This window comes from Nelumbo nucifera, chromosome 2 (genome assembly GCF_055504915.1).
Source record: "Nelumbo nucifera cultivar China Antique chromosome 2, China Antique-T2T, whole genome shotgun sequence".
In the NCBI taxonomy this organism is placed as follows: Eukaryota; Viridiplantae; Streptophyta; class Magnoliopsida; order Proteales; family Nelumbonaceae; genus Nelumbo; species Nelumbo nucifera.
In genome coordinates, this window is record NC_142650.1 from 82,357,215 (window position 1) to 82,378,204 (window position 20,990).

The window sequence follows — 20,990 nt, forward strand, 5'->3', positions numbered from 1 at the left end:
ACAAATAATTAGGCAAGAAAATAAGAGAAAATAGTTAGCTCTTCATTAATGGCATCATTGTGAATAGTTACAAATAGACAACAAATATGGAAGAGAGAGTTCTAGGAAATGAGAGAAACAAAGAAAAAAATTTCCTTATCGCAATCCGAGCTTTATATAATCAAGCACGCTCAAAATCTCAGCTTAATGGTTGGCCTGGGTTTAGACTTGGGCTTTAAAAAGTTATGTTGATATAAAGGCAGAGCCCAAACTAAACGTGGCCCGACTAACCGATACCTATCCTATTGATAACCCTAAATATTAGGCTCAGGTTGGGTGGGAGAGAGAGAGAAAGAGAAAAATAACTTATTAGTTAAATGAATTATTAATTACTTGAATAGTTTAATAAATAAAATAAATACGAATCTATGGATTACAATTTACTTAATTTTGTACAAAAATTAATGATTAATTTGCTTTAGTAAAATAAATTAATAAAATTTCATTTATTAATGGGACAGGACAGGTACAACCTATCACACTTGATCAAATAAATTGATTGCCCTAAAAATAGGCTCCGGGATGAGAGAAAAATAATTTGTTAGGAAAATAATTCATTAATTAAGAATTTAGTAAATTAAGTAAATAGAAATCTATGGATAATAATTTTCTTAATTTTGTAAAATAGATAAATCAATAATTAACTTTAGCAAAAAATAAATAAATATTCACTTGTGATTGGTGCAACACTGGTCCAAGCTATCCAAATCCAAACCTGCACCATTGACAACCGTAAATATTGGTCACGGATTGAATTAAATAAAAAAATTATGGAGAATAATTTATTTAATCTATTAAAACAAATAATGAATAATTTAATTTAGTAAAGTAAATAAATAAAATTTCAGTTATTATTGGGACAAAACATGTATAGCCTATCCGACACAAGAACTAATCCGTTAATAGTCTTAAAAAGGGTGAGAGAAAGAGAAATACTTTGTTCATAAATTAAATCATTAATTAGTTTAATAATTTAGTTAAGTAAATACATAAAATCTATGGATAATAATTTACTAACTTTTGGTAAAATAAATAAGTATCCAAGCTATCTAGATCTAAACCCAATCCATTGACTACCTAAATATGTAACTCGCAAAGGGGGAGAGATAGAGAGAGAGAGAGAGAGAGAGAGAGAGAGAGAATTTGTTTATGAAGTAAATAATTTAGTAAATTCAATAAATAATTTTTTTAACTTAATAGAATAGCAATATAAATAATTAGGTGACAAAATGAAAGAGAAACAAATAATTTCCTCACCATTCTTTGGTCTCTATATGAACGTCGGGCTTATGCTCAAAATCTAGGCCCAAAGTTCGATCCGGACTCAGACTTAGGCATAAATATGTTATATTGATATAAACGCAAATCCCAATCCAACCCTAGCCCGAGTAGTTTATAATTTTAATCGCAAAATGAGACCTAACCTATTGAGAGCCCTAAATATTTGGCTCAGGGAGAGAGATTGAAATAACTTCATAGTTAAATAAATTACTAATTACATGAATAATTTGGTAAATTCAATAAATATAAATATATGGACAATACCTTACTTAATTTTGTAAAATAAACAAATCAATAATTGAATTTAATAAAATAACTAAATATTCATTTATTATTGTTGCCGGGTTGAATCGAATAAATAAAAGTTTATACATAATAGGACAGGACAGATACATGCTACACCACACTAGACCTAACAACTTGATAACCAAAAAATAACAATCAAGAGAGAAAAATAAATTATTAATTAATTTATTAAACTAAATACTAAAATCTATATATAATGACTCAATTCATTTAGTAAAATAATAAATAAATATCCAATCAATCTAAATCCTAGCCTGGCCCATTGATAACCCAAAATATTAGACTTGGGGAGGGAGAGATATAGTGAAATAATTTGTTGATAAAATTAAATCGTTTAGAAAATTAAATAAACTACATTTTTAACTTACTAAATTAGATATATAAATTAACTGGTGAGAAAATGAGAGAGTACTAAAGAATAACAATTTCCTCATTGGGGTCAACTCAAGAGATAGACCCGATGGTTGGGTTTGGCTTGAAGTTGGGCTTCATTATATTATATTGATATAAAGACAAAGCCCTTCCGGAACATGCCACTACCTGTGAATAGGTTTAATCCCAACTCAATCCCTAACCTGTTCATAAATTATTAATTAATGGAATAAATTAGTAAATTAAATAAATAGAAATCTATGGATAATAATTTACATAATTTTGTAAAATATATAAATGAATAATTTAATTTAATAAAATAAATAAAATATCCAAGCTACGTAGAACAAATCCCACCCATTGACAACCTTTAAATGTTGGACACTGAGCAGTAATAAAGAGAGGGAAATAATTAAATAATCTTGTAAATTAAATCAACAAAATCTTGTAACTTTTTAAAATAAGTATATAAATAATTAGGCAAGAAAATAAGAGAGAATAGTTAGCTCTTCATTAATGGCATCATTGTAAATAGTTACAAGATAGCAACAAATATGGAATAGAGATTTCTAGGAAATGAGAGAAATAAAGTATAAACTTTCTTTATCGCAATCCGAGCTTTATATGATCAGGCATGCTCTAAATCTCAGTTTGATGGTTGGCCTAGGCTTAGACTTGGGCTTTAATAAGTTATGTTGATATAAAGGCAGAGGCCAAACTAAACTTGGCCCGACCAACCGATACCTATCCTATTGATAACCCTAAATATTGGGCTTAGGTTGGGGGTGGAGAGAGAGAGAGAAAGAGAGAAATAACTTATTAGTTAAATGAATTATTAATTACTTGAATAGTTTAATAAATAAAATAAATAGGAATCTATGAATAACAATTTACTTAATTTTGTACAAAAATTAATGATTAATTTATTTTAGTAAAATAAATTAATAAAATTTCATTTATTATTGGGACAGGACAGGTACAGCCTATCACACACCTTACCAAACATATTGATTGCCCTAAAAATAGGCTCCGGGATGAGAGAAAAATAATTTGTTAGGAAAATAATTCATTAATTAAAAATTTAGTAAATGAAGTAAATAGAAATCTATGGATAATAATTTACTTAATTTTGTAAAATAGATATATCAATAATTAACTTTAGCAAAAAATAAATAAATATTCACTTGTGATTGGTGCAAGACTGATCCAAGCTATCCAAATCCAAACCCACATCATTGACAACCATAAATATTGGTCACGGATTGAATTAAATAAAAAAATTATGGAGAATAATTTATTTAATATTAAAACAAATAATTATTAATTTAATTTAGTAAAATAAATAAATAAAACTTCAGTTATTATTGGGACAAGACATGTATAGCCTATCCGACACAAAACTAATCCGTTGATAGTCTTAAAAAGTGAGAGAGAAAGAGAAATACTTTCTTCATAAATTAAATCATTAATTAGTTTAACAATTTATTTAAGTAAATAAATAAAATCTATGGATAATAATGTACTAACTTTTGGTAAAATAAATAAATATCCAACCTATCTAGATCTAAACCCAATGTAACTCGCAAAGGGGGAGAGATAGAGAGAGAGAGAGAGAGAGAAAGTGTCTATTATTTATTTCTTTTCTATTTATCTTCAACGCGGGTATAGTTGGTATTATGTTATATAATTTATCTCTTTTCTTAGTTAAGAGCAAAGGTGTAATTTGTAATTTTATTAGTAAATCAATAAAAGAGGCAGCAGTTAGAAAGACAAACTGACTCTCGATCTCTACTGCTTTCGGCCCTAGTTCTTCTCATATCTCTCTCTATTCTTTCTTTTTAGGAATAAAATTTATTAAGAGAAAAAAAGAAGATTGCAAGAAAGGTGACTAAAAGTAAGCCAAGAGAAAAGGAAAAAACAATAAACCTTCGAATCACAACTCCAGACCAAACACCAACCAAACAAGATAAAAAAGCACCTCATACATCAAGCTTTCTGACCAAAGAAAACAGCCACAAGAAACAACCAAACCCAACCAGCCAAGACAAATCCACAACCCTTTTATCTTTCCCATACCTGTAAATCCTTGGCTCCAACAACAATCTGTGACACCCCTAATTGTGAGAATATAATGTATTCCTACTGGCAATAAAAGACGGGTTGTCCAAAAATGAGAAAAAGCACAACATAGATAGATGTATTAAAGCAAATTAGTAACAACAAAGAGAAAAAAGTTAAAATAGCCAATAATTGACATATAAAGAAGAAAAGATGGCTATAGACCAAAACATATAGTAACAAGTTAGAGTTCTATGATATTTGTTTTCCAACTTGAAGGGGAGTGTTGAAGTGTCTATTATTTATTTCTTAAGTTACAGGCATTATTGACCACCAACTCATATTTATCTATAATAACTTCCTCCATAACACCTTCCTACTTTCTTTCAGCTCTATATGGTCAAATGCTAAATGGTGATTTTCAGGCCCACAAACTCCATTTCACTTTCATGAGGTGGAGCACTCTCCCTCTCCATAGGAGTCCTTTCTAATCTCTCAAACCTCTCAGCAATGATGAATATTCAGGAAAAATATTAAATATCCGCAAAAGCTTGCCAAACAGCTTACCAGCATCAGGTCTCAATGACTTAAAGTGCAAGGTTTTCCCCAAAAGGCAATCGGAGAGAACCCCATGCGTCTCACTCATTAATAAAGTCCATCAATATATTCACCATAAATAACATCTACCAGTACAGAAAATCATTTTTGTTCTCAACTGTTTTATCTTTAGATGGAACTTCATACCCTCCCAGTTAACCCTTGGGTTATTCTTTGTCCAGCACTCCCTAACTTTTTCTTTGAATCCTAGGTGATAAAGCCACATATTATCAAACTAGAAAGGAGATGGACCCCTTCCCCTTAAATTGTCCTTGGACAAAGAGATTGGCCAATGATCAAAAGTTATTCTTGGTAAAGGCTGCCAAGGAGCATTGTTTTATCAAGGACTGCTATGAACAGATTGAAAATAATGTAGTTGGGGCTACCAAATTCAAAAGGAACACAAACAACTGGGAGTTGGAAGAGCTGAAGAGGTGGAGAGACTGCTGAATTGAAAGATCCACCTATTTTATTGCCATGGGAAAGGGTATCTCGTGTTAACTATTTTGGATTAGTCCACCATAATTCCACAAGGAAAAATTGCTGGAATCATCTAGTGAGTACAAACAACCATAAGTTGTTGAATCAAATTTTTATAATAAAGATTCACCACATTCTTGCAATCTGGAAAGATGCTTGCAGATCATATGGGTAAAGTATATGAATTGCTATCAAAGTTCACACTTGCAAGAGATTGGGCACCCATATAGACAAGAAAAGCAATGCATACTACACCTGATGTTTCATTATAAAGATGAATCTTAAACGAAATAAATCCATTTAAAGTAATCAAATAATAACAGCATTAGAAGATATTTACACTTGCAACAACAGATTGAGTGCCCATATTGACAAGAAGATAATCACACAACATTAAACAAGAATAAATCCATTTCAAAGCATGTGGTAAACTTTCAAATGTTTCTTTGCTAGTGTTGGTATGGATTAAAATTCTAGTACTTCGTCAAAACCAGCATGTGGGCACAAATTCATGACATGTTGCATTTTCTTGGTCTTTTATAGGCTAACAACCAAACTGAGCATATCTACAATTAATAACTAATTGCATTCAATCTCATCCAAAAACCCAATAGAAAAGATTTCTGTTTCAATTGGTAATTTTTTGAGGAGTTAAAGTAATGTGTTCAACATTGATTTGTCAAAGAGATGTGAATAAAGTTTTGGACAGGGCCATTATTGCTAAAAATTCATGACTGTTGGCAAACCGCAAACCTTTTCCTTCTGAACAATTAAATGACCAATGAAAATTAAGAAGCACCGGTGATAAAATTGGACATACTGATTTGTACTCAAAAGGGAGCTAGAAAGTTCAAAATATGCCCAGGGAGAGGAAGAAAGAGAGGGATTGCACGAATGAACCAAAATTCAAAAGGAAAATAAAAAAAAAAGAAAAAAAAGCCATGATATTCAAGCATCTAACAAGTCCCTAAAACTATCTCAAACATCTATTAATTATTGCAAAATACAACCAACAATAGTTCTTTGTCTAATTAGAAAAAAAAAGCTAAAAAGGTATTATAAAAGATTTATTAAATTTAGGCAAAGCACATCAATCTGAACCAACTCAGATTACAAAGAAAGATAGTACTTTCCCATCAAAATAAAATTGAGAATCAAAAGCATTAAATTTAGGCAAAGCACATCACCAACAAGAATAATAATCTCCTTGACCAGGCTCGACTCAATATTTAGGGCCAATGGTTGGGTTGGGCTAGGAAATTTTCATGAGGGGGCCAAAACCTAAGGTGGAATTTGGGGTGGAGCTAGGAAATTTTCATGAGGGGGCCAAAACCTAAGGTGGAATTTGGGGGGCTGGGGGGAATAAATATGGATGGTTAAAGGAGGGACACCCCATTGGGGTGGAGAGTGGGGGAGGGGAAATTTTAGGGGTGCAAGTCGGGTTGTCCTGAGTTAACAGTTTACACTGTTTCGGGCTCAGACTTCAGGTTGGGCCTATTGAAATTTTGACAAAATCCCGACCCTGACAAAGCCCAACCTGAACCTAGCCTAAATTAGATAAATATTTTTTTTAACTTAATAAAATAGTAGATGTTTATTAATGGCATCATTACAAATAATTAGATATTTAGCAAATTCTTTTAATAAGAATAAATAAATAAAATTATTTAACTTAATAATATAAATATATAAATGATTAGGCAATAAAATAAGAGAAACAAAGAATTAAAATTTCCTAGTCATGCTTTGGGCTTTATATAAGGGTCGGCCTCAAGCTTAAGGTTTAGGCTTGATGGCCAGCCCAGGCTTTTTGCTGATATGAGGGCAAACACCAACTTAAACCTGGCATAGCCCGTGGACCGGTTTAATCCCAACTGAGACCTAACCTATTGATAGCCCTAAATATTAGGCTTGGAGAGAGAGAGAGAGAGAGAAATAACTTATTAGTTAAATAAATTATTAATTACTTGAATAATTTAGTAAATTAAATAAATAGAAATCTAATTTACTTAATTTATTAAAACAAATAAATGAATAATTTGGTTTAGTAAAATAAATAAGTAAAATTTTATTATTGGGATGGGACAGGTACAGGATATCCCACACCTTATAACAAAAATACACCACATTCTAGCAATCTTGAAGGATTCTCACTTTCAAAATTCACACTTACAACATATTGGGTACAGATATTGATAAGAAAAGTAACACAATACCCCTATCCCTGGTGTTTCTTTCTAAACATGAATCTAAAACAACAATCAAGTAACCAAATAAAAAGAGAATTAGAAGATACTCCTCTAAGATGCACAAGTAATACCATGTGGTTGGTTAACTTTCGAATTTTAAACAACTCTTTGCTGGTGTTGGTATGGATTAAAATTCTAGTACTTTGTCAAAACCAGCATGTGGGCACAAATTTCATGACAGAATGCATTTTCTGGGTCTTTTACATGCTAACATCCCGACAAGCACCGGTGAGAAAATTCGACATACTGATTTGAACTCAAAAGGGAGCTAGAAAGCTAAAAAGTTGCCCAGGGACAGAATTAAACTACTGAGGGTGCTATTATCAAGAAATTTATACTTCACAAAAAATGGTACGTGACCAAAAAATGGTTACATCAGGTGTCAATGGACCGGTTTTGGATTGGACCTGTTTAATCCAAAATCAATTTTGATGGATTGGACGGGCCAACAAAACATTGGATTGGATCAATCCAATTCAAAATACTTTTAGATAGTTTGTTCGTAATAAATTTATATTGGATTGGATTGCATTAAGCCAATATTTTGTGCTTGCATCTAATAAGTTTAGTTTTAGAACCTATCTTAAATGGGTCGGGTTTGGATTGAAATCAATCTAAATCAAAACGAATTTGAACAGATTGGACCATCCAGACATTGAATTTGACTGGTCCAAAATGATCCAAAATATTCATTGGATTGGATTGGACCAAATCCAGTCCTAACAAGTCCTTAAACTATCTCAAACCTCTATTAATTATTGCAAAATGCAAGCAACAACTGTTCTTTGTCTAACTAGGACAAAAAAAGACTTGGGAAAAGCACATCAATGTGAACCAGCACAGACTAAAATCATTAATCTCTAAAATAATTGAAGCATTACCTGGTTACCTGATTCCATCTGGCTCACTACTGTTATATACACATTTGGGGTATTTTGGGGAGTTTGGGGTATCAGCAGAGGATGTGGGGCACCATCAGCCAAGCATAGTTAGCCAATGCAGAGTGTCTTCCATAAAGCGATGGTGCCCTTGTATGATGAGAAGGTAGGCATTGCAACCTTCAGTGAAATATTGGCAGGGACTAAGCATAGGGGAAAGGTACCCCTTCACAAGTGGATTAAGTTCTGGTACTCAAAAAGCAAAAATAACAAGCACTTCACCTAGGGAGAGAGGAGAGATTGCACGATTGAACCACAACTCTAAAGGAAAATAGAATAAAAACCACAAAATCCAAGCATTTAACAAGTCCCTAAAACTATCTTAAACCTCTATAAATTATTGCAAACTACCACAAACAATTGTTCTTAGTGTAACTAGGAAAAAAGACTAAAAATTGTATTATAACTGAGTTAGAAAATTTAGGCAAAGCACATCATTCTGAACCAACTCAGACTAAAATCACTAATCTCTAGAACAACTGAAAAACAAAGAAAGAGAGTACTTGCCTATCAAAATAAAATTGAAACCAAAATCATTAACTGGTTACCTGATTCCATCATCACCAACAATATAGGTTGCCATTCTGGCAGAAAGCCCAGCATTATAAGATTAAAGGTGCACATAATCATCAAAAAGGTATGGACCCGTTACTGGGTGATTGCTATTATACACACATTTTTGGGGTCTTTTGGGGAGTTTTGGATATCAGCAGAGCATGTGTCCTCTCTGTTTTCAATGCACATGAGGGGCACCATCACCCAAGAATAGTTAGCCAATGCAGAGTTTCCATAGAGCGACGGTGCCTTTGTATGATGAGATGAAGGTAGGCATTGCACCCTTCAGGGAAACATTGGCAAGGACTGGGCATAGGGGAAAGGTACCCCTTCACAAGTGAGTTAAGTTTTGGTACTCAAAAAGCAAAAATAACAAGCACTTCACCTGGGGAGAGAGATAGGAGAGAGATTGCACGATTGAACCAAAGCTCTAAAGGAAAATAGAATAAAAACCACGAAATCCAAGCATCTAACAAGTCCCTAAAACTATCTCAAACCTCTATAAATTGTTGCAAAATACCACAAACAACTGTTCTTAGTGTAACTAGGAAAAAAAGACTAAAAAATGTATTATAACTGAGTTAGAAAATTTAAGCAAAGCACATCATTCGGAACCAACTCAGACTAAAATCACTAATCTCTAAACGATCGATAAAAAAAGAAAGACAGTACTTGCCTATCAAAATAAAATTGAGAACCAAAAGAATTACCTAGTTACCAAAGTTTTGGGGAGATAGGGATATTCAGCTGAGGATGTGTCCTCTCTCTTATCATTGCACATAAGGGGCATTGTCACCCGGGCATAGTTCGCTTATGCCGAGTGTCTTCCATAGGGCGATGGTGCCCATGAGATGAAGGTAAACATTGCAACCTTCAGGAAAACATTGTCAGGGAACCCTTCACAAGTAGGTCAAGTTTTGGAAATCAAAAAGAAATGGAGTTGCGGTAAAGGATGGGAATACACCAATGAACACTTGAATTCCCAATGGACCACCCCTTAACCTCCCTCAGAAACCAGATTCGAGATCACAACACTAACTGGAGGTTGCTCCATAGCGCCAACCTTATATCGCTCCCCACTAAACCAACAAAGCCTTAGCCACTATCTCAATCACAATTTTAGAAACCCTAGCTGAAATCCAGACTAGTCCATAACCATCAACCCATTGCCTCTTGAGGACCAAGTTACTCTATCCTTCGCAACCTCTCTCAACCTCCTGTGGCACTTCTACCCATCACAATCATTCCCTCCTCACACTCGATGTCTTCAACATTTCTACCTATCGCAACCCCTTACAAAAAATCCAGTACCAACTTGTCGCATCCCTCTGTGATGGACCTTTCAACCTCATAAAAAACTAAGTTACAACCTATAACACAACACTAGACCTACTTGTTCATGATTTATAGAGAATAATTTATTTAACTTCTTAAAATAAATAAATGAATGATTTAATTTAGTAAAATAAATAAGGGCGAGACATGTAAACCCTATCTCACACCAGAACTAACCCGTTGATAGCCCTAAAAGGGAGAGACAAAGAGAAGTAATTTGTTTGTGAAATAAATTATTAATTAATTAAATAATTTAGTTAAGTAAATAAATAAAATCAACGGATAATAGTTTACATAGTTTTGGTAAAATAAATAAATATCCAAGATATCTAGATCCAAATCCAACCCATTGTCAACCTTAACTGAACTTGGGGAGGGTGAGAGAGAGAGAGAGGGAAATAAATTGTTAATAAAATTAAACAGTTGAGTAAAATAAATTAAATTTTTAATCTACTAAATTAAATATATAAATAAATTGGCGAGGAAATTAGAGAATAATAAAGATTATTAATTTCTTGGTTGGGCTCGACTCCAAATCTAGGCTTAGTGGTTTGTTTGGGCTCAAACATGGGCTTGAATATGTTTTGTTGATAGACAAATCCCAGCCCATGAACAGGATTAACCCCAACCCTAACCATAACCTCTTAATAAATAATTGATTAATTGAATAAATTATTAAACATGGGCTCAACCCTGACCATAACCTCAAACATGGGCTCAACTCCCTTGGAAGGCTGTGGCTAGGTTCTCTCTTTGGGTTTTCCCAAAGAGTACAGCATGGGCTTCATGGGCTGAATAGCCCTCATTTGATCTCTCAGCTGGGCTGAATCACCTCCAATTTAGCTCATTTTTCTTGGTTTTGTGCTTTCTTTTCTCTAAGCTAGCCTCCCTTGCTAATTTCCTGAAATTAAGCTGAATTGGGGTAAAACTTTACACAAATCAGCACCAAAACCATGCATATAACATCAGAATTTATATGTAAATTGTACACACATCAAACACCTCCACACTTAAGCTTTTGCTTGCCCTCAAGCAAAGACATCAGCCATAAACCGATCATCCCCCCTTATTCTCACCATTTACCGGATGAATTTTTAGGAGGAGAATGCATTGAGTAATCGAGAAACTTGTGTAAGTATTCTGATCAATTCCTAAGAATTACCATTCTTATCACATACATAAGAGCCAAGGAAGGGGAGAATATAAGATTCTTCAAGTTCCAACATTCACTTCCATTCAATATGTAAATCAGCTCATTGACAACCAAAATTAACCATCACTTTGCTAGGTCTCAAATCTGTCACTACACCTCATTGAATGTTCAACTGACTTTTGTCCCTTTGAACCTCAGCCGTCACCGAATTTTTTTTCTTTTCTTTCCCTTTTTTTTTTGGTGTGAGTGCATTTTATGGTCCATCTCACACGGGGTATTTTCTTCTTTTTTCTTTTTCTCTTTCTCTTTTGGTGTGAGTGCATTTTATGGTCCATCTCACACGGGGTATTTTCTTCTTTCTTCTTTTTCTTTTTCTCTTTTCTTTTTTGGTGTGAATGCATTTTATGCTCCATCTCACATTAGTCACAGGCTTGAGGCAGATAACAATACTCGTATTCCAAGTTGCTAGTTTTACTATTCAGCTCGGAATAGCGGAGTTGGGACTGAACTCATATCATAAACCGCTAGTTTTACTATTCAGTTCATGACAGCGGAGTCAATTGGACTTTGTCCTTTTTCTTTTTCTTTTTTTCTTTTGCCTTTTTCAATTGTTGAACCTCATGCATTAGCAATTCAGATATGAACTATCTTGAGTGATCATTAATAAATCAATCAAGTGCATCATACACATGAAGGTAGTTAGGGCTGGTCATGATGAAAGTCATATTCAACTCCCTTAACTTCATGCATTGTGCTCAGTTGGATCATTCACAATAATAAAAACTAACACATACAGTGGTCTCCCTCAACTCATTATATTTCCTCTTTGAATTCACCTAATAAACAACAATAATCTCGAGGGGATTTTCAGTCTATTTGGCTTGTCAATGCATGTATATAAGTGTTGGGCTGATTGAAGTGCATAGTCACAGCCTAACTCCCCCACACTTAAGATGAACATTGTCCTCAATGTTCCTAGTGTTAGAGAGCAACAATAAATCGGAACTTATTTGGGCTAGATCTCTTTTGAGTGAGATTAGGGTGAAAGTAGAGGAACATATGATGTTATACTATGACAATCAGGCTGCAATCAATATTGTCTACAATCCAATTCAACATGATAGGACAAAACACATTGAAGTTGATAGACACTTTATAAGAGAAAGGATAACAACCGGAGAAGTTTATTTGCCTTATGTCTCTTCAGAGTTGCAGTTGGCTGATGTTCTCACTAAAGGGGTGGCAAAGAACAAGCTTGAACATGATCTACGCAAGTTGGGAATGTGTGACATTTACTCCCAACTTGAAGGGGAGTGTTGAAGATTAATTAGTTTTATGATGTTTTTCTGAGTAGATGTTTTATGTTAGTTGTTAGATAGGAGGTGGGGACCACAGTAGTTATGTGAGTCCAAATTTTATTATGTTTTTGAGTGTTATATATGTTGTTTTATGTTTTGCCGCCCTATAAGGGCATAGTTGTCTTCGTATTGTTCTATTATTTTAGTATAAATAACAAGTGAAGGGGGTGGCCAGATTATTGCTCTCTTTTCTTTTCAACTTCTCTTCTTCTCTTCTTCTCCTTTTCTCTTCCTTCTCTCTTCTAGAAACTACTTTCTTTCATATTATTTTTTAGTTCAGAAGATTCCTACTAAGACAACTCAAGACTCTGGAGTTACAGCAATGAAAAAAGGAAATATAAATGATTGACCAAGGACATGGAAGTTCGACGCACGTGGATAAAAAAAAGTGTTAATTCTTTTATGGTTTATCTAGACAAGGGGTGAATAGGAATTCTATTTTTTGGGCTCAATTGTAACTGTTGTTGTATTTTGGGTGACAGTTGTGGGGAGTTAAGATATTTTAGCTCCCCTTCCATGTACTCCTTTTTTAATCATTTAATGAAATCTCATTGTAACTGTTGTTGCATTTTGGGTGACAGTTGTGGGGAGTTAAGATATTTTAGCTCCCCTTCCATGTACTCCTTTTTTAATCATTTAATGAAATCTCGGTTATTGACCAAAACAAAATATATATGATTGCAAAACAGACAATCACCTAGCTGTGAATTGTATCTATTTTCCTATTAAATGACGTCCCCAGAAAGTAATCTCGGTATCTATAAAACACTTATCTAAACTAAAATTCCAAATAATAGTCATAAGGAGATTTACATAAAACTCATTCAATTAAAGAAAAAATCAACAGATATATAAATCAATAATAGATATATAATGACACCCCCTCTGAAAGCATGCAAAACTTACCTGGATCTAAGATTATCAAAGGCTTATACTAAAAGATTGTATCCTTGAGAACTTTTGACATATATAAAATTAATCAAATTGGGGATATAATAAACATGTAAAGAAATTGATAACAGAATAGTCTACTACACCTGCTTTCCATGTATGTACAATGTTCAAACCAATTAAAATTAAAAGTATATATAACAAAAGCTAAAACATTGATTAAAAATCATACCATCAATATAGACGGTTTTACTGATCAAAAGCAATGCTAGAAATATGTTTTGGTAAAGGCATTAATGGAAATATATTGCTGGCTGAAAACTTGTAATCCAACCAAAACTACAAGCCAATTAAGGCTTACCAAGAAAAAGGGGAAAAAAGGTCATCATAAAGAATGTAAATTTCTCCTTACATGGTCTCCTGTGATTGTAGTAGTTGCTTTGCTCAACAATATTAAAAATACAGAGCTATAGAAGTTATATGAGCAATAAAACATGTGCTCCATACATACTTTAAAGCTATTTACCAATATAAGAAAATTGTAACTTTAAATATCACTTTTAGAGTTACAATATTTGCAACCACTTCTACTAATATCCTCAAGATGATAATGGCTAATTCAGAAAAAACAGCAACCAACAGTTCACACTGAACGGATACAAAGGTCATGGCATTCACTTCTTGTATCTTGTTTGTATCTCAACAGATTTGATGCAGTAGCCCTGACTTAGGATTCAATGGTTGTGCCATGGTTGCCTAGAATTGGCAGCCGGTGTTGTCAAAGGGTTGCCCAAAACAGTGGGCCAGGCTATAATGGTTGCAGGGTTCATCTAAATAATCCTTTGTTGAAACAATGAGTTAGGATCTGGCCATGGTTACCATGTGCATTGTCACTAGTTCTAAGATGGTGGAGGAAAGAAAATGCTTCAAGTGCTGTTTAGTGGGCTGCTTTGTGGAAGAAGTGGGACATTGTAATAGGGCTGCAAGTCACACACCTGATTTGAAGAATTTAAAAAATTACTAACCCAAGTCCCGTCCAAGTTGCACCCCCTAGATTGCAGGCAGGTGGTAAGTTGGGTGGTCCAAAAAATGGGGAAACACCTCAGTGATGAAGGTCAAACATCTAGTAGGGGTTCTTTTCCTCTTCATCTTTCCCTTGAGCAGGGAAGCAAACACATCCAAGGTCTCCACTCAATGGTGTAGGTGTGCTACTAAACTACTGGAGCTTGTGTGCTGGAGTGTCCAATAATGACACTGAAGGGTGGAAGACAATAGGTTCCTGTGGCTACATATATATGGTCTTTCCCTCTTCTTATGGAACCTAAAAATTATTAGAACGATGGTAGGGGTGCAACTTGGGCAAGCTCGGCTTAGGCTTTTGCAAAACATGAGTTCCAAGAAGGCTTTCAAACCCCCACCAACAATGTTTTTAAAATTGAACCGGAAAATGAACCGATCGGGGGTCCGATTCCCAAGTCAAGGTTCGACCATTCGAACTGAATGGATGGACCGTTTTGACAAAAAATAAAAAATAAATAAATAAATAAATAACAGACAAACCATTGGACGGTTCAACCACTTGGGTCAATGGTTTGCTGACCAAATCAATGCTTTTTGGGGAAATAATGGTTCTGGGGTAAAACAGAACCGGTCACCTGACTAGTTCCTAGTTTTTCCAGTTTGATTGTCCAGTTCGGTCCAGTTTTGAAAACCATGCCCACCAATTTCCCTAGGTCATACCTAGCTCATAGAAGCCCAAGCCCAATACCAAAAATTAAAAATAAAAGACTATAAAACCTAAATGAAAAGTTAAAATGCAAAACATAAGTTCCAGGAAGGTTTTCAAGCCCAACCAATTTGCCTAGACCAGACCAAGCTCACATAAGCTGAAAGTGGTGATAGGATTATAGCTTGAACTAAGCTTCGGTTGGTAAACTTGGGCATTGACTTTGATTGTACTAGGCCTAGATTTAAGGTTTAGGTCATGGGGTCAGGCCTAAACTTGGTTCAACCCCCCCCCCCCAAGTTATAGGTCATATTTGTTTCTGCTTCATAATAACTCATAGAACATAAGAGTAGAATATCATACATAGAGAAGAGATAACAGCAGAAAGTACTCACAGATTGTGCTTCTTCTTGATGTGTCAATGGCCAATAGGGGCGATAAGTATGGTTTTGACGCTTTGCCCAAAGCCAGAAACGCTGGAACTGCACTGGTATACCAAACTCCTTTGCAACCTCCTCCTGTTGACAGTTATATTAGGTTGACAATCACCAAATCATCAAGGAAAGACCACAACTCTAACAGAATAAGCTTTTTTTTTATATCTTCTTTAACAGAATTAGCTTCATATTAACACATTAAATGATAGTCAAAGATGATGATGACAAATAACGTTAACAAGAATGAAAATGATCAGACTAGTGATACTCATATGAACAGACAAGTAGTGACTAAAAGATATATGGCTCCTCAGATTAATGTTCACAGATCAACTCTTTGCAACAGAAATCTGTGATGCAAAAGCATAACTAACAATACATATAGAAGCATTGTCAGATAATTTTGTTGCTACAATGCCTAAAAGAAGGCCATTACACAATGTTGGTCCCAGGCACCTGCTATATGGGGTCTTGGGAGAGATAGACTGGATACGGTCCTAAACTTTGGCATTTCTTTTGCACAAAGTAACTGCCCTCAGATGCTAGAGTGCGTAAGTATCAAATATGTTCAGAATAAATAGCATCGTAACGGTTTTTTTATCTTTAAACTCATTTGTAGTCAGGCCACCAAATAAGGGCACTATTGTAATTTGTTCTCAGATTAGAAATATTATGTCTGTGGGTGTGAATAGTAGCCAATACACTACAATCAAACAAATCCTCTTCTTCTTGGTATCAGAGCTCCTAGATATCAACTTGGTATCTGAGCACCTCTTGGTAATGGGCAGACATTTTTTACTGACTCTGTCTACAAGGGAGACCAGCTGAGACCACTGATTTTAGAAACATTTTTGTATGACTCTTGTAGTCATTTGAAGCTTCTATAAGATACTGTGGTTTGCCCAGCAAAAATTGGTTAAAAATCTAGATTCAACGTTGGGCCTTTCTCTATAATATTGAAGGAGTTTTTCAGCATGAAACCTAGTTCACTTGGCTCATTTTAAGTTTCTAGATTAATGGGAAGATGCCTCATATTTTTCTAAACCCTAGAAAATTTTGGGGAGATTTTTCTCTCCTATTTTGCCACTAGCCAATTTTAATTTTTTGCTTTCAACCGTGTTTTGACCAAGGATGTGTCAAGTACTTCCAATGCACTTCTTGGAAATGTGGAGACCTCCAATAGCATGATAACAATAGTGAAACTCAATGGGACAAACTTTCTGGAGTGGTCTCAATCAACTTAACTTACCATCACAGGAAGAGGTAAGTTGGGATTTATTACAGGCAAGGAAGTGAAGTTGAAGCCTGAAAATCCAAAGTTTGCTAAATGGGAGAAAGACAACTTGTTGGTAATGTCATGGTTGGTTTGCTCAATTCAACCTCATATTGCCAGTATCTATATGTTCCTATCCACTACCAAAGATACTTGGGATAGAGTTGTTGCTACCTACTCCCAAACTAAGAATACAACTAGAGTGCATCATATTCAAAGAGAAGTTGTAGTATGCGTCAAGGGGAGAGATCAGTGCCCATGTGTTTTTTCCCTACAATCACTTTGGGAAGAAATAGAACACTTGAAGGTTTTGTAATGTAAAGGCCCTATAGACAATGAGCAGTACCGGAGGTATATTAAGGAGAATAGAGTATTTGACTTTCTGGTTGATTGAATCCTGTGTTTAACTTTACAAGGCAACACATTCTTAGTGCAGATATTGTCGCTCTTTCAGCTACCTACTCCCTGCTGCAGGGGAAGGAGAGTAGAAGAGCTACTAATGATGCAACCTCTGGTGACTGAGCACTCAACCTTTATGTCATCTAAACTCAAGTAAAGCACAAACAAGCACACTGTCAATGAAAAGCCTAAAGTGTGAGTAATGTAAGAAGCCTAGACATACCAAGGACAGATGTTGGAAATTAAATCCTTATTTGAAGCCAATGTTGAAGACAAGGAGGAAAGGTGATGCTCATTTGGCCACTGTTGGCAGTGGTGTTCAGCCCATTTCTGCTTCATCTTCTTCCTTAGACCACTCTGATTTGATGGATAAACTTCGGAGTCTCTTGCTACACCTACAAAAGAGTGGGGGACATCTACATTCACTAGTACTGATTTTTTCTTTGAAAAAGGTAAGATAAATTTATTAAAATCATAAAAAAAAAATACAAAGAGGACCCACACAAGAGCCAAAGCTAGGCATGGGGCCCAATATACATTACAACTCAAGAAGGCTTCTAGAGCTCAGAAGGGCTCCAAACACCCTGGTTTGGAGACCTTTTACAGATGCAATCCAAGACACCAACTTACCAAAGGAAATGGAAATATGACTGTCTACATCTTTTGCCTTGTTCTGGAATAATCTGTTGCTTCTTTCCGCCCAGATGGTGCTGATCACAGCTGCAGGAAAAGTTCTCCGTACACTTTTAGCCAACTTGGATAGAACTTTGAGATTCCAACACCATAGCAGATCCAACATTGTACTTGGCATGGCCCTGGATAAACCCACAGAAGTTAAGAAGTGTCTCCATAAACAAACAGAAACAGAACAGTGTAAAAACAAATGGTTACTTTCCTCATCCTGTTGACCACATAACACAATGTAACTCTTGAACCTGCATTCCTCTTCTCACCAGGCTCTTCGTGGTTAGGCATCTACTATCCAAGACAGTCGCCCAAACTAAAGCATTTACTTTTGGTGGGGGCTATCGACTTCCAAATAATAGCAGCAGGAAGTTCAGGTCCGTCTCCCTCTAACAAGTTTCTGCAAAGGACCTCACTGAAAATATTCCATCTGCACTCCAGTTCCAGCTCCAGCTGTCTTCTTCAAGCAAGTTTATGTCCTGATTGAATATCAGCTCAAACAGCTCCCTCACTTGATTGATTTCCCAAAATTTCTTCTGAACATGGGACTCCAAATGCTTCCTGATTGTCTGCAAGAAGAAACAATTGGGGGAACATCTCTGCCAATGGCCTTTCAGTACACCACTTGTCCTTCCAAAAGCTTAATCGCTGCCCATTCCCAACTTCAGAGCCAGACCTCTACTCAGCAAGGCATAAATGTCCATGATCTTCTTCCAAAGAGAGAACCCTAAGGAAGTGACATTAGAACTGATTACCCAGTCCCCTCTACCAGTGTCATATTTAGCTGCTACCGGTCCCCTCTATCAGACTTCTACTCAGCAAGGGATAATGGAGTCCAGATCCATTTACCTAGGAGGGCTTCATTAAATAATTTCAGCTTTCTAATCCCCCAAACCTCCTTTTTCCTTTGGGAACATACTTGGTCCCAACTGACCAAGTGAATTCTCTTTTCCTCATCCCAACATACCAGTCATTCTAGTGCTAAGACAGGTACTGCACTTGCTTGTTTCTCCTCTAACAACTCTTGGATTGTAGACCCTAGGGCTAAGTGTCCACATGACTGGTATGTCTTCTTCCTTCACCTCATATAGCTCCAAGGAAGAGTAAAATTACAGTAGCTAATGGATCTCAAACTCCAATTTCCGGTCTAGGTGAAGCCACACTTACCAACAACCTCACCTTGGACTCTATCCTTAATGTACCTCAGTTACATAAAAACCTATTATCTATTTGTTCCTTTACAAAATCCCATAATTGTTCTATGACCTTTCCTACTCATTGTATCTTCTAGGGACCTGAACACAGGGAGGATGATTGGAAGTGGACATGAGGCTGATGGAGTCTATCCTTTTTATCACACATCTGAACAAGGATTGTTGTGTCAGATTGAGTCCCATCCTAATGAAATTTTGGGTCTTTTAGAATTATGGCATTGTCGTCTTGCCCTATGTCTTTTGGTTCCATGAAACTTTTGTTTCCAAAATTGTTTAATTGTGTCAAACTTGAATTTCCAATGTGAAGTCTATAATTTGTCAAAGCAATATACAACCACATATTCCATGAGTAACAGAAGCAATGTTGCATTTTCTTTGATACTACATACTGATGTTTGGGGCCCATATACTATTCCCTGCATGGGTGAATATAAGCATTTCTTGATTATCATTGATGAGTTTATTTGGCATATGTGGTTGTATTTGATTAAGAATTGGGATGAGGTACAATTTTCAGAATTTTCTGAATATGGGGCAGAAACAGTTTGAGAAAAGAGTTAAAATCATTAGATCTGGCAATGCTCAAGAGTATTTTGAAAAACATTTATGAGTGTTTCTTGACGAGAAGGGAATTATTCATCAAAGATCGTGTGCTCCATACCCCTCAACACAATGGGGTTGCTAAATGGAAGAACAGACATGTAGTTGAGGTGGCGCAAGGACTATTATTCCAGATGCATATTCCCACTCATTTATCGAGATATGTTGAGACTGCAATGTATCTTATAAATGACTTCCATCAAGAACATCAAATCTTCAGTCTCCTCACTAACTCCTTTTCCCTGATGAATCAATGTTTAATTTACCCCTAAAGGTCTTTGATTGTATTCGTCGCTTTGTTCATGATATTAATCCTTCTAGACATAAGTTTGATCTAAGTCCATCAAGTGTATCTTCCTTGGTTATTTTAATGTTCATAAGGGATAGAAGATGTTTCAGTCCACATTCTAGAATGAGAAACCTCATTTTGAAACGAGATGTATTAAGGATGTTACCTTCCTTGAGTCCTTTCCTTTCTTCCAATCATCGCATCCTTCTCTTCAAGGGGAGGGTATAGTGAATACCAGACTCCCTTTTGCTTCCTTGTTCCTGCTCCAATTTCTACCTGTCCATCTACTTCTCCTACTTGGCAGTAGTTTTTTATCAGGCACAGTAAGAAGGCGACCCTTCATGTTGAGTGTCCAACACAATCTAAACGCATCTACTATTGAATCTAGTGTCTCAAAATCTGATCTTGTTCTTCCTATGCCATCCGGAAAGGTAAGCGGGAATACAAAACCAATTACCCCATTATTATTTCCTACGATGCTCTCTCACCCTCCTATTATGTCTATATTTCTGTTATTTATTCTATTTCTACTCGTTTTGTTTACGTTCCCAAGGACAAGATTCCTATTGGGTGCAGATGGGTATACACTATTAAACACAAGGTTGATAGTTCAATTGATAGATACAATGCTTGTTTGGTGGCGAAGGGGTATACCCAAACTTATGGCATAGACTAACAGGAGACATTTGCTCCTATGATTAAGACATTTTATCAAGGTGATTACGTCTCTATCTGCCCACTACTCTTGGCCTCTAT

General features: G+C 35.4%; 1 protein-coding gene across 8 annotated transcripts in view; it reads right to left on the reverse strand.

Annotated features, from left to right (window-relative positions):
- Positions 1-606: 606 nt before the first annotated feature.
- The window catches only part of LOC148802377 (ubiquitin C-terminal hydrolase 12-like), a 43,147-nt gene continuing 22,763 nt past the window's right edge, over positions 607-20,990 (reverse strand). For 3 of the 8 annotated variants that reach the window (XR_016082591.1, XM_088898335.1, XM_088898338.1), the window contains one exon: positions 14,001-15,856. Coding sequence is in view for 3 of the 8 variants with exons in the window: in XM_088898335.1 (XP_088754461.1) it covers positions 15,757-15,856 (100 nt within the window). In the remaining 5 variants the exon portion in view is untranslated. Of the gene's footprint in view, positions 755-3,829; positions 5,118-14,000; positions 15,857-17,670; positions 17,843-18,077; positions 18,263-20,990 lie in introns of those variants that run through there. The other 5 variants (XR_016082588.1, XR_016082590.1, XM_088898336.1 and 2 more) reach the window with 5 other exon arrangements.